Source organism: Macadamia integrifolia, unplaced genomic scaffold (genome assembly GCF_013358625.1).
Source record: "Macadamia integrifolia cultivar HAES 741 unplaced genomic scaffold, SCU_Mint_v3 scaffold1887, whole genome shotgun sequence".
Lineage (NCBI taxonomy): Eukaryota > Viridiplantae > Streptophyta > Magnoliopsida > Proteales > Proteaceae > Macadamia > Macadamia integrifolia.
In genome coordinates this window covers 88,952-104,137 of record NW_024868404.1, presented here as the reverse complement: position 1 = coordinate 104,137, position 15,186 = coordinate 88,952, and the positions used below count along the sequence as shown (strand labels likewise).

General features: G+C 38.5%; 1 protein-coding gene and 1 long non-coding RNA gene across 2 annotated transcripts; one reads left to right on the top strand and one right to left on the bottom strand.

Moving 5' to 3' along the window:
• Window positions 1-3,826: 3,826 nt before the first annotated feature.
• On the top strand, window positions 3,827-4,927 carry LOC122065130. The gene is made up of 2 exons (XR_006135928.1): window positions 3,827-4,467; window positions 4,576-4,927. It is a non-coding gene; the product is annotated as an uncharacterized LOC122065130 (long non-coding RNA).
• A 6,336-nt stretch (window positions 4,928-11,263) lies between these two features.
• LOC122065127 (uncharacterized mitochondrial protein AtMg00820-like) lies at window positions 11,264-12,006 on the bottom strand. The gene is made up of 2 exons (XM_042628935.1): window positions 11,797-12,006; window positions 11,264-11,575 (listed from the first exon to the last, which is right to left on the bottom strand). The coding sequence occupies exons 1-2, from the start codon at window positions 12,004-12,006 to the stop codon at window positions 11,264-11,266; spliced, it is 522 nt and encodes a 173-aa protein (XP_042484869.1).
• Window positions 12,007-15,186: the final 3,180 nt, after the last annotated feature.

Below are 15,186 nucleotides of genomic sequence, written 5' to 3'. Positions count from 1 at the left end.
CTAAGTGGGTTTTCAAAACCAAGACAGATTCTCAAGGTAGAGTAGAACGCTACAAAGCTAGACTCGTGGCAAAGAGTTTTACTTAGCGAGAGGGAATAGATTACAAGGAAACCTTCTCACCTGTCTCATCAAAGGACTCATTCAGAATTATCATGGCCATTGTTGCCCATTTTGACCTAGAGTTACATCAGATTGATGTGAAAACAGCAATTCTGAATGGAGAGCTGTCCAAGAAGGTGTACATGAGACAACCTGAAGGTTTTGAGGAAAATGGTAAAGAGGACTTTGTTTGTATGCTGAAAAAGTCTCTTTATGGGTTAAAGCAAGCATCTTGACAATGGTACTTAAAATTTGATCGAGTTGTGACTTCTTTTGGTTTTGTAGAGAATCCAATCGATCAGTGCATAAATCTGAAACTCAGTGGGAGTAGTTTCATCTTTCTTGTGCTCTATGTGGTTGGCTAGCAGCAACAAAACCTTATTGATGGAGACCAAGGGTTTTCTTTCAGAAAACTTTGAAATGAAGGACATAGGTGAAGCAAGTTATATGCTTGGAATCGAGATTAGTCGTGATAGGCCGCGGGGGTTACTTGGGCTATCACAACAGGCATATCTTGATAAAGTTTTAAAGAGGTTTAACATGTCTAAATGTTCTGGTGGTGAATCACCCATCAGTAAAGGAGACAAGTTGAACAAACAACAATGTCCAAAGAATGATATTGAGAGGAGCTCAATGAATGACAAGCCTTATGCCTCTGCCATTGGAAATTTGATGTATGCACAAGTTTGTACTCGCCCTGACATTGCCTTTGCAATTAGTGTACTTGGCAGGTTTCAATCTGATGCTGGTTTGGCTCATTGGACTGCAGCCAAGAAGGTCATGCGCTATTTACAGCGGACAAAGGACTTCAAGCTAGTTCAGTAAATCAGAAAAATTTAAAGTTGTGGGATATTCTGACTCGGACTTCAGTGGGTGTACTGATGATAGAAAGTCTACCTCTGGATACATTTTTGTATTGGGAGGAGGAGCTATTTCTTGGAAGAGTGCAAAGCAAACTATTTTAGCTTCATCCACTATGCAAGCTAAGTTTGTGGCACTTTATGAAGCTACCAAGCAGGCAGTGTGGCTGAGGAATTTTATATCTGAACTGAAAGTTGTAGATTCCATCTCTAAGCCTTTGCATTTGTGGTGTGATAATATTTCTGCTGTTTTCTTTGCAAAGAATAACAAGAGATCTAGCAGCTCCAAACACATTGAGATTAAATATCTTGTGGTTCGCGAGAAGATCAACGCTGGGGAGATCGTTGTTGAGTATATTATTACTGAAGAGATGGTTGCTGATCCTCTGACCAAAGCTCTTCCAGTGGGAATTTTTAAGACTCGTGTTTCTAACATGGGTGTGATGGAATCTTTTGATATGCTTGTTTAGTGGGAGTTTACTTATCCATAGTGGTATTATAATAAGCATTATTTTGTTAGATCATACATTATGAGCACAATCTATATTGAGGATGTTTACTTTCCAATATAGTGTTCATTTATATTCTCTCTCATCGTATTGTTGTATGATTATTGTGGTTTACTTTGACATGTCACAGTTAATGGCGGTGTTTAGTCAAGTTTCGTGATTTATGGCGGTATTTAGCCTAAATCCATGGAGATGGTTGTTAACCATAGGCTGTATGCCAAAGTGAGATATTAATACAAGAAAATGACGGTTTGCCTAAGTATTGATTAATATCAAAGTTCTCTACCTGTGAGGTTTTCAAGGTAGGCTACTCTTTAGATCAGGAACGGACCTATAAGGAAGGATATATCTTATGTGATCACAGTTATGATATAATTCCTTATATTTATGTTTCCAGGCGATTTGAATTGATAATTTTCTGTTGTCTGTAACATTAGATAGTTATATGCCGTATATTGAGGTGTATTTTCTGCTATTGTTCAACAATGGAGATTATTGATTGGATCAAAGTTTGTTTTGAGTGGTATTCAATCTTGGGATTATTTGGCCAGATGTCAATGGGAAGACATCAATATCAGTGTAGCCCAAGTGGGAGATTGTTAGGACTCTTATGTGGGCTTAACTGATATTGATTGACCTATTGGGTCCAAGAGAATAAGGACCACTCTAATTAGGAAACTTCTAGCCATATTCTATTGTGGGAATGTAATAGGGTTTAGGAATTCTATTGTATATAAAATACTGACGATCCCTGCAGCTATTACTTTTTTTATAAATATTTGGGAGCACTGCTTTCTCACAGAGCTAGTGTAGAGACAGAGAGAAGATCCCATAGTAAGAGGCTGCAGAAGATCTCAGTAAAAGGACCCATATTGCGTGGTTCTTTATCATAATTCGTGGTACAAGCGTCAACCTTGATTTAGGGACTTTATTCACGCTCAACGGGTATGTGATTGATTTCGTACCATTATTCATTCTTGTATTCTATACACTATAGGTAATTCAAATGAATCTAGGATTTAGGATCACTAACAACACTTTCTCTACCTATCGAAACAAAGCAATCAACACATCAATACAAAGAAAACCTGAAATCGAAGTTGAAATATTGATCGATTTAAGATCAAAATACTGGAATTCGTAGTATCTGATGTAAGAATTGACCACAGTTCCTTTACAGAAGTGGATCTCCAGGGTTAGATTTCAACATTTTTTTATAATAATCACCGTTTTCTTCTGATCGGTACAACCTCCGATGTTGCCGACCTTCATTCCTTTGCCAACGGCGAAGTTAGATTTTTCAATCACAAATACGTTCCACGACATTCCACAGTGATCCACATCACCATAGTAGATCTCTTCCTCCTCATCCTCCTCCTCTCCCAGAATATTAGCCGGAAAAGAGCGAGATCCGACACCTGATAACTTAGAAAACCTATCGGAAATTTACCTCGATCCCACACCTTTTGGATGCGGCCCTCATCCGTGGGTCAGCTTGGTTACCCTATCCAAAAAACCCAAATTTTGTTTCAGTTGACCTTGATTAAGAAGTTCCAAATCCTTAAAAGGTGCTGATGAAGCTTAATATGAAGAAGTACCTCATGATAGTCAATAGTTCCGACAGAGTCGATTTTGAACTTGGATTCAAGCCCTCTTCTCTCGATAATCTCCCTGATGACGGCCTCAGCAGTTGGGGTTCTGCAGATGTTTCCGAGGCAGACAAAGAGCACAGAGAAAGGTCTGGTCTCTTTCTCTATTTCTGTTGAAGGTGTAGAAGCCATCGCTGCTTTCACAGGTCTAAATGAACGAGGGGAAGAGCTGAGATTGCTTTTGTAGTGGATGCTTGTAGGAAAGAAGGGATTAAGCTGAGGAGGAAGAAGAAATGGGTATTTTGGAAGAAGGGGTCGAGGAGGAGGAGAAGCGTGGCGACATTGGAGAAATGGACTGTCGACTACTATTCTACTGTATACCGCACTCCAAATGCAGCGGTGGAGGCGTGAACCGGTGACGAATCGGTCCTGATTAGAGTAGCTCTCATTACGGAACCCGAGAGAAAGAGAGAGAAGAATGGGGAACAAATGAAGGCTCTCTTCGATATTTCCTAAATAGGAGGTATTTTGCGTATTATAGAAAAAAATCAGCTAACTTAACCGTGATTTCTAATGATTTGAATCGTTAGATAAAGTATCTTATTTGTAAGAAAGGTGAATGATATTTTTGAAAAAGTGCGGAGTGAAATTGATATTTTACCATAGTTTAAGGAGGGAAGTGATATTTACTCTTATTTTTATTTTTTTGGTAAATAAAAGGTGTTGTTAGTTGACCGCGCTCTGCATTCTTCCAGAGAATCCCCTTATGACCTGACCGTTACCTCGTTGCGTATACTACTTGTCATTCTGTCGAATAACCGACATCCCGTCCTCTCCCTCTCTCTGAGACTTTTAAAACGAATCGGAAACAAAATTCGTATAACCATTCTTGCTTTGTTCTTTTTTGTGATTCAACCCGTTAGGTTTCGCTCCGTCCCTGTCTCAAGTCTCTTCCATATTCCCTCCATTCCAATCTGAAACAAAGAAAAGGGAAAAAGTCGCATAAACGAAATCGCTTTGAAGTTTCCGTGAGTCGCTACAAGAGTTGAGACGAAGACGAACACCTGTAAAAGTAAAACCTCTCCCGGGTTTTCTCCTCCTCTAATTATTTGTATCCTGATATCTGGATTGCAACTTCGTCAGATGCTCTGGATTTGGGACCCATAGTTTGAACCTTTCTGGTTTGCAGATTCGGTTCTTGAACTGTAGAACTAGGGTTCGAGAGGTTTTGGGAGAACCAGTGCTTTCCCATGGTATGTCCTGATGTTGACTTCGAACTCCAATTGGTTGGAAGATCTTCCTGCTGGCGATGACTTTGCCGGTGATAACTCGGACAGTTTCTCAATTGATATCGATCAATTATATGCCATTCTTGGAGAAAGTTCTGATCCGTTGCTGGACTCCTCGCAGGTACGATCAGTTCTGTTTCACTTAAAATTATTCCATTGGTTCCAGATTGGTATTAACCGTAATCTGTTCCAAATTCAGTGTGCTGTTTACTGTCTTCTCATCCATTAGGTCCCTGCGGAGGAAGATAACTAATCATGTTTAAAGAGTAGGGGAAAATAGGATCAAGAATTCACAGGGATGATATTGATCTCCTTCACATGGGTCTCAGTAGTCGAGACCAGAACTAGAAAACAAAATGTGGGAGTGAGAAGCGGTTGAGTACTTGAGTTAACAAAGATGCTTGCTCATCAATGAATCTGCACTATAATATACATTTGGGAGGACGGGAAATTTTAACATATTATGCCATTATTTCACATATATGAAGGAGTTATTAAAGGTCGAAATTGGCACAGTTTTTACTATTTACAAACTTAAAGACTTGTGAGCATGAAAACTGATGATAGTTCCTTCTTTTGTCCCTTCTGCTTCTTCTTCTTAATTACTTTCTTTTTTTGGTTTGCCTGCTTGGATATTTAGATCCAGTGGTGGATAATACCTGAGAGACCTTTGACTAGTAGTTCACCGATTGTTTGTGTTATTTCACTTACTATTAGATGATGGGCAGAACTAAGGTTTTCTTATACTTCTTTTTAGCACTTTTTAGCTGATTATGTATTACTTTAGTATTTCTTTGAAAAAAAAAAAAAAAATGTAAAAGGCCAAAATTGGACATAACAGACTACTATGCACTTCCTAAAGGAGTTGGTTGGCTACACTTCAAGGTTTTTTTTGTGGAAGCTCTTCTTAAAGGAAGAATCACAATGAATAATTGTTTAACCCTGTGGAGGCTTTAATTGACTTACCAGAGAAGTAACAATCAAGATGGGTAGTGAGGTTTGTTGAAATGGTTGGACATCTTATCCGTAGAAGTGACTTTGGAGATGTATATTGCTGTATGGAAGCACTCAATCAAATTGGAAACCTAATTGTTGACCATTAATTTTATCAGATTGTAAATTTTAAATTTAATATTTTTTTAGGTCTGAATCTAATTTTATGCTAATAATTTTTTCATTTTTAGTTGTTTTTATATTTAATCTGGGAAGGGCATGATGGGAATGGTTACCTTGCCATGCTAGCAGCAGGGTCTCTTCATCTGTCATGCAGCTGCTCCAGTGGCACCTGCAAAACAGAGGAAGGTTACCCTTTACTTCCAACTGATTTTCCAAATTTCAATTTGAGAAGTACTTAGCTTTCTGGAAAAAGCAAATCCTCTTTTGGGGCTATTTTGACCTAAATGTCAACATTCAGATCACATAACATTACTCAAATGCATAGTGGGTTGTATGGTTGAGGTAGGTATGGTGCTGGTAATTTGACATGTCCGCATAAATGGATTCCTTGACCTATCAAATGGTCTTGACTGGCCACACCTGTCCTCACTGTGGCTAAAATAGAGCTTCCTATCTTAAAACCTCTTATTGGTCATATTAGGATCTATGTTTTTTTCTCAGTTAGATGAAGTAAATTTGATTTTTGAGCCGTTAGAGCTGGAAACATGGCATTGATGAACAATTCATATTCTTATCCATAACTACTGGTTTTAGGGTAAGGGATATATCTCCTTGACATATGGACCAAATTAAGATTGTGTGGGTTTGGGGACCCAAAAACCTTTAAGCAATGAAATTGGATGTTGTGGGAATTGTTAAAAAACCAAAAAGAGGGAAGAGAGGTGGAGGAAATGGAAAAATGTTATTCCCCATTCTCTAGAGTGAGGTTTGGTTTTTGGCAGCAGTTGAAGTAATGGAAGAATGTTTACTGTCCAACAAGGAATAGAGATGAAAATCTTAAACAGAAGGGAAGAATTAAGGCTTGTTATAAATAATGAAATTTTCTACGTTGTGGCTTGGAACATCTGGGTGTTAAGGTTGGCTGCATGCTAGGGTTGAGGCTATAGGTGCTAGGGCTTTAATCGGGAAAAGGGAAAAGGTAATCTGTCAAAGGATTTGAGGTGTTTGGTGGTTGGACTGGTATGATTTATGGAGAAAAGTTGCTGAAACATTTACTGATTAAAAAGCAGAGGAAGAGAAGAAGTAGAAAATTTTTGGACTTCTGCCGACTCCAATAGCTGATAAATTTTATGGATATAAAATATGACAGCGTTGGAACTGAGTATACTATTACCAATTTAAACCCAATGAAATGACACCATGTTGGAACCATGAAGCTCCCAAGTGGAGCTCATTGAGATGAATTATGAAACAGCTTATATTCTTACACGTAAGGTCTCAATGCTCTCAAAAAGTCTCAAGGGGCAGCACAATTCCCATTGGATGGTTATGTGGCGGTGGACAATTCTCATCATTATTTGGGATATCCACCAAGTTTGGAACTAGAAATATCTGTGGACTTGCCTTTGGTCTCTTTTGTTGCCTGGACTTGAAATACAAATTGACATTCAGTTATGTACTAAAGGGTTGATTCTGGAGGGGAGATGTGAAGATTTTTGAAACCGGATAGAAATATATACAGAGGACAGGATTTTTGCATTTTATAAACCTAACATGAGGGCATCAGAGGTTATGGTCTGATGATTAGCAACACCTCTTTTGAGTTTTGAGTTGGAAACACACACACACACACACACACACAAACAAAAGGGAGGATTTCCAAGATGGTACACATGGATTTTTTAGAGCAGATAGGTTAAATATTATGGGTTTACTGCAATTTTGATTAAATTTAATATATTAAGAATCTCAATCTTAAGATGGAGGCATATGAAGTCAACCAAACCATATAAATACCAACCGTGAAATTTTTACGGTTTTAAATTCAATCATTAACCATTTATCCAGGAGCTGGTTAGAAGAATCCATCTGTTATAGTCACATGCAATGCTCAGCTATAACATGATCTTTTTTCTAGGCCTCAGCTGTAACATTACTGAGGTACATGTAATGTTCAATATTTCTGATACTTGGGAGGTCTAAAGAGCAGTAAGAAAGAAATGGACTTTATTCGGATATTAGACAGAGTAGATCAGTTTGAGAGGAATTTTTGAGAAAAATTTAGTGGACATGCAGTGAGGGAATGGTTTGACGGTAGATATTGAACTGAGAGGATTGAGCTGGTGTATCCGTGTATATACATAGGTGTTTTCATCTGAGGGAAAAGAGGTCTCAAATTTTCATTTGCAGAATGATGTCCAAATGTTTAATGGGAGCTGATTGCTGTGTTGCTTTGTCTTCCTCTTCCTTTTGGGAGCTTTTAGAAGGCTTACAGCTGACAAAAAGTTGAGTGTTATTACTCTTCTCTGTTTGATGTTCCCCCATGAAGACAAGCCAGATTAAAAGGTTGGCACAGTATATTTTCAGATGTGGCTTCAACCTGCAGCAATCAATTATGAGCAGGCTTAGTTAAGAGGTTAGACCTTCAATGAATGTTTCCAAAATGCTGATCTTGAATCAGGTGTATGACTGCGTTTCTTTTATATGTTTGTTTTGAATTTGTGTGACAGTTCTCACTTCCATCTATCTTATTGTGCTTGTGGATTGGAGAAGTGCTAGTTAAGATATGGTTATTCCTTGAAAAGAAAACTCCTTGGTATTTTGCAACTCACGCTAGATGTTTGGGGGTTGAAAGTTCCATTTTCTCATATGGCAATGTATCTTCCAGCACAATGAGCTGAAACATTGATGAACAATATGGAAAACCTTATCTGGAGACACTGAAAAAGGGTTCTATCATCAGGACAGAATAATTTCATAGGTTTTAAACCTGAACCGGGCATCAAACCAAAAATGCATTTGGTTCCGATTTTCTTGAGTTTTAACTGCCGTGGTTCAATGAAAAAAAAAAAAAAAAAAAAAAAAAAAGAAGAATGAAAAAAAAAAAAAAATAAAATAAAAAGAAAGAAGAAAAAATTGATAATACAAATATTAGTAATAATAGTAAAAAGAAAAGGAACACAGACACATAACAACCTTGTAAAATCCCACCTAAATGGGGTTGGCACATGGATCCTTACCCTCTAAACAGCTCTATTCGAGGTCATACTTCAGACAAGACCTAAACTATGCATGTCTTCTCTCACTACTTTTACGATTATTTTAGGCCTGCCCTTAGCTCTTTTAGTTCCTTCAATCTTAAATCAGATCACTCCTCCTTCTTGTGCATCCCAAGACCTCCGTTGAACATGACCATGCCATCTCAAACAACTTTCTCGGATCTTATCATGTATCGGGGTTGGGAAAACTCCTTGATCAAATGTGAGGAATGCTTGGTCTGTCAATGTGACAACCCCTTTATTTATAATAAGTGACTTACATGTACAAGTACTATAATATCCTTAAGTAATATCCTCAAGGACATATTTAACCTTATACCCATATTACAACTCTCCCCTCAAGTTGATGTATATATGTCACACATCCCCAGTTTGCACACCATAGGATGAAATAATTTACTACATAATCCCTTGGTGAAGAGATCTGCTAGATATTTTTCAAAATGGACAAAGGGAAAGCAAACCAGCCCTTGTTCAAGTTTCTCCCTAATGAAGTGACGATCACTCTCAACATGCTTGGTGCGATCGTGCGGAACTGAATTGTGAGCAATACTAATGGCAAAGTTACTATCATAGTCCAACATCATAGGTAGTAGAATAGGAAGAGCCAAATATTTCAGGAGTCCTTGAAGCCACATCAGCTCACAGATGCCATGAGACATGATGCGAAATTCAGCTTCAACACTAGATCGAGCCACTACAACTTGCTTCTTATTCCTCCAAGTAACCAAGTTTAATGTAGAGCTAGTTTACACTAGGTAAATAAGCCCCAATAAGATAAACACCCCTCAATCAATATTAGTTCTGATTTCAGACTTGGGGACATTGTAAAGCAACAACAGATCCTAAAAGAAGGGTTGAACTGAAACTCATAAGTGGATGGATGTTTGGACTGTCAAACCTGGTCAAAAGAGCCCACAGAATACTGCTGTAGGTTCCTAAACAGTGGTTGAATCAGACCTCAGAAAGGATGAGAGAACCAACAATTGTCCCTGACACATTTAAGGTTTCAACAGAGTAAGGGAGAAATCCTGTGGCTTCCTCTGGAGGGATTCAACAGTCCTTAACTCCTGGTCGAAGAGGGTCCCTGACGATCTCAATAAAACCCCAATAGGCCTAGGGCAAAAACCTGCTGGTCTGGGAGATATTGAAGAAATTGATGGGCAAGAAAACCCTGTCAGTTGGCTGCTTTCGGTCCACCCTTTTGGCTGCTTTCAATTTGAGTTTCATTGGCACTTTGTACTTCAAAATAGATTGGATCAATCACTCTCACACTCCCTCAAAAACTGAAACAAAAAAGAAAATAAAGAAAAGAAAATAGAACAGATGGAGGGTTGAGAAGGGTGAAAGAGAATAATGGAATGGGTATCTCACCCCTTAGGTTTTGGGTATCACACCCCTCAAGGGTTTATGCATCTCACCTCTCAATAAGAGCCTTTCAGCCAAAGAGTGTTCACTTAATAAATTCATTAATCAAGTCTCCCTCAGTTACAATCAGTTAGCCTCTTAAATAGGCACATAAGCTCCTTCATAATAGAAGGTTACAAAGTAGGAAACTAACAAGAAGAGGAAAGTAAGTAACTAGGAAACTAACAACTAAAAAATTCCTAAACTAATTACTTGTCTATCAAAAGATTCTAAACACCAAAAAGGTAACAAATCCTTGAAGAAATAATGGGCTGGTTGCTGTTCATGTGAACAGTAACTTCATTTATTTTCCTCCATTTGTATCTTTATATTAAGGAAAGATAGCACTCAAACTGAAAGCAGTAGATATTTTCTTGAATATTCTAACAGTTGTTGCTGCCTTTCTTGAGATTGGGTCGATGGATAGAAAGACTGCTGCTGAGCTGGTCAGAAGGACCCAAAAGGGCTGAATCTAGGCTGAAATCTGCAGATCGATGGGGGTTGGAATGGCCTGGCTGAACCAAGGCTGGGCTTGGTTTGATGGGGCTAACAGCCCCTTCCTTGTGCAAGTCATTTGGAGAGTGGCCCAATCAGCATTAGTAAAGGCCTCAACTCTGAGATGATCGTGAGAAGATAAAATGATCCCCTTTCCTGGTGTAGACTTTAGGTATTGCAGGATCCAAAATACAACCTCAAAGTTTGTAGAATAAGGGTAGTGCATATACTGGCTTACCAAGCTAACTGCAAAGGAAATGTCTGGACAAGTATGGGCTAATCAACGCCTTCCAACCAATCTTTGATACTGCACCTTATCCACTGGATCTCCATTCTTACTGGAGGGATGAGCATTTGCTTTTGGGGGAGTATTTCACAAGGTTACATCCAAGCAATCCCATTGTGTATAAGAGATTGAGATTGTACCTCTGTTGAGACAGAAAAATACTCTTGGTGGAACGGGCAACCTTAATCCCAAGAAAGTAATGCAACTTACTTGAATCCTTGATCTCAAACTCCTGACCTAGGTAGGTCTTCAACGAGAAATTTCCTATGTGTCATCCCAGTGACAACATTGTTGTCATTCGTCAACATGCACGATGAGGATGACGATCTTGGAACCAGATTGCTTGGTGAACAGGGTATGCTCAACATTTCTTTGGGAATAAAAAATAGACACCATGGCTTTGTGAAATCTCCCAAACCAGACACGTGGAGACTGCTTCAGCCCATATAATACTCACTTGAGCTTACAAACCTTGCCTTGGTTTTTGCACAAGACACTCAGGAGGAATTTTCTTATATACTTCCTCTGCTAGTTCACCATGGAGGAAGGCATTCTTAACGCCAAGCTACTGCAAGGCCCAATCGAGGTTCACTATAGAGATTCACACGAATGGTGTTCATTTTTGCCATGGGAACAAACGTCTCCTGGTAATTGAGGTCATAGATTTGAGTAAATCCTCTAGCTACCAACCATGCCATGTATTTGTCTACAATTCCATCCATATTCTGTTTCACAATAAAGACCCATTTGCAGCTCACTGTCCTCTGTTGGGGAGGAAGAGGTACCAAGTCCCAAGTGTCATTCTTTTTTAGACCTTGCATCTCATCATCCATGGCTGCCTTCCACCGCGGCTTTTTAATTTCTTCCTGTCAATGATGAGGAATGGAAACCGAAGACAAGGAGGACACAAACGTATGATATGAAGGAGAAAGAGAGAGATACGAAACGACCTTAGCAATAAGATGTTGTGTACAAGCTCTTGTTCCTTTTGGAACAACAATAGGTAAATTGAGAGAGGGGTCAGAAAGTGAATTAGAAACAATAGGAGCATCAAAAGGAGCATTTCCTGGTAGAGGGGTAGGTTTACATCAAGAAATGGCAGTTGTCTTGATTTGGCAGGTGCTGTTGTGGTGGTATCTATTTGTTGGTCATGATTCTGACGAACATACACTTTCATGGGTAAAGCTGTGGACTGAACTGGTGTCTTCCCTTGAAGATAAGTATCAATAGGAGTAGTATCAAGGATAGGAACAACCAGAGACGACACATCTTGACCAAATAGAGAAGATCCCCCCATGAAGAGGTGCCAAAGAGAAGTAAGCAGTAGACTCATGGAACATGACATCCATAGGAACAAAAGAGCTGACGAGTTGGTGGATGATAGCACCGGTACCCTTTTCGGTAGCAAAATAGCCAACAAACTCACACTTGAGTCCCTAGGGGTCTATTTGCCATGATGATGATTTCAAGAAAAACAAATACAACCAAATACTTTTGGAGGTATAAGAAATGTGGAGTAACCCTAGAGAACTGTAGTAGGAGCTATAAATTGAGCACACAAGTGGGCATCCGAGTGATGAGATAAACAACAATCATCACAAAATCATTCCAATATGTAGAAGGGATATTCATCTCAAAGATAAGAGCACGGGCCACTTCCAAAAGATGTCTGTCTTGTGTTTAGCTACACCATTTTGAGCCAGTGTATCAACACAACTGTTTTGATGAAGAATTCCATTGGCAGCAAGGTGGGACTTGAACGAACGCTCCATATATTCCTTACCATTGTCACTCCAGAGAATCTTGGTGTTGGAGTTAAATTGTGTAAGAACCATGTTGTGAAAGAGTTGAAAGCACTAGAACACCTCAATCTTGTGGCACATCAATTATATCCATGTAACCCGTTTATGGCAGTCAATAAAGGTCACAAACCAGTGATAAGCATGAATGGAAGTACAATGGGCAGAGCCCCAAACATTAGAGTGTATCAAACATAATTGAACTTTTTATTAAGACTGGAATAAACAAACTGAGTTTCCTTTGCCAACAGGCATCACAAAAAAAATCTCAGTTCTTACAATGCTGAAATAAATGAGGAAAGATTCTAACCAAAGATCCAATTGGTGGATGTCCTAAACGTCGATGCCAAATAAGTAACTCAGAAGCGGAAGCGGAAGGAGAACAAGTTTGATGAGCTTGACCAACTGAAGAAGTATCATTGTCAAGCAAATAGAGACCACTGTGCAGCCAACCAGCGGAAGCAGAAGGTAAACAAGTTTGATGAGCTTGACCAATTGAAGAAGTATCATTGTCAAGCAAATAGAGACCACCGTGCAGCCAACCACTGCTAATCGTTCGCTTTGTTATTAGATCCTTAAAAACACAGTGAGATGAAAAAGTAGTCACTCTACAATTCAGATCATTGGTAAGACGACTAATAGAGAGAAGATTGGTAGAAAAATCTAGAACATGAAAAACATATGCTAGAGGTAAGGAAGGAGAGCAATGCATAGAACCATTTATAGAGACAGAGCAGAGGGAAACATCTGCAACCTTGACTTTGTCCTTACCTGAATAGGGAGAATACTGAAAAATAGAGTAGAAGAACCATTCATATGATCAATGGCACCAGAGTCACAGGAGGAGGAGTCATTGGCTAGGGTAGAGATCCCAAGGATGATCTCACTACTCTGATATCATGATCGAATGTGAGGACTGCTTGGCATAGTTGTCAAGGCGTCGCCTAGGCGACGACTAGGCGTCCAGGCGGTTTGCCTGGGGCCTAGGCGACAGCCGCCTTGTTGCACTGCATGTTGCCTTCTATTTCGGCACTTATTTATGCCAAATATCATTCAAGTAAATGTTTTTAATATTTGTTATTTCATTTACTTAAGATATTATTCATAAATAAGCAAATACCCCCTATTTGAATCCAATAAAAATAGTTTAAAAATCAAATTCCAAAAAGATAAAAAGTCAACCCCCCAGTCCAAGAACAAAAACTGAATTTTGGTTATAGGGACGATTTTCAACTTTTAAATGCTAGGGTTTTTCTCAATTATGAAAATTTTATAAATTCTATCATGTTAAAACATTGCTAAAAACCAAAAGTCCGGTAAAAAAATATTTTGTTTTGATATTCATAAAATTATTTTCATTCAGACGATTTTAACAGTATTTGCGCACTTAAAAATAAGTTTGACTGAAGCATTACTTTGTCATTGTAACTCAAATTGAAGTAATCTTAGACTTGTTAGAAAGCTGGTTTTATATTATAACTAATACAAAAAGTCTCATGTAAAAATTAAATCATTTGACCACTCAAACTTATTATAGAATAAGAGCATTTCTCTAAATGTTGATTTTTTATAACTTAATGACTTAATGTTAATTTTTTATGATTTGATGTGACTAAATATTGATTTTTAATGACTTGATGTGGCTTAATCTTGATTTTTTATGATACAAGGTATATATAACTTACTAAATAATGTTAGAAAATAGGAAAAATAAAAAATAACACTTGTTCGCCTAGTTCGCCCTAAGGCGGGCGCCTTCTCGCCTAAGCGCTTAGACAACCCTCCACCGCCTTGGTTCGCCTTGGCGCCGTGACAACTATGCTGCCTGCCCCTGGCATTAAATTGTCTGGTTCAAATCTCACATCCCTTAGCATAGCTTCACTTTTTGGAGAGCTCTCTCTAATTATCTCCCCACTCAGTCCTTCCTTATCCTTCGCCACATTCCTGTCTCTCCTGCTTGTTGTCTTTGCTAGAATGGTTCCGAAGATATCAACCACCTATGGGTGTTTCTCCTAGCTATTGGCCTACTAGGAGATGCCCCCTCCCCCTCTCGAGAGAATGGATTTGGATTAACATGACCTTTGTTGGGAAATCCATTTGCAAGGCACAAGACCCAAATGAGATCCCAATAGAAGTGTGGAAGAGCTTAGGAATTTATAGTTTATCTTGGCAAACAAGTTGTTTAATAAGATTATGAACATAAAGAAAATACCAAATGGATGGAGGAGAAGCATCGTGCTTCCGATTTACAATAATAAATGTGATATTCAAAGCTGCAACAACTATAGAGATATAAAACTAATGAGTCATACTATGAAATTATGGGAGAGGGTTATTGAAACCTACCTGAGAAAAGAAACTACTATTACAGGGAACCAATCTGGTTTTTGCTATAAAGATCCACAATAGAAGCTATTTACTTACAAGACTCATGGAAAAATATAGAGAACACAAAAAGGATCTTTATATGGTCTTCCTTGACCTAGAAAAAGCTTATAACGAAATTCCTAGAGAATTAATTTGGCAAATACAAGAAAAGAGAAGTGTTTCAAGTAAATATGTAGAAATAATTAGATATATATATGATGGTGTGGTGACTAGAGTAAGAATTGGGGGAGGGTCAAGGTAGTGAATTCCCAAATACAATTGGGTTACATCAAGTATCAACTTTAAGCCCC

Coding starts and splice junctions, on each gene's coding strand:
- LOC122065127 (XM_042628935.1), bottom strand. CDS start 12,006: ATGGGGGGATCTTCTCTATTTGGTCAAGATGTGTCGTCTCTGGTTGTT. Junction 11,576..11,796: donor GACAACTGCCATTTCTTGAT/GTAAACCTACCC, acceptor CATCATTGACAG/GAAGAAATTAAAAAGCCGCG.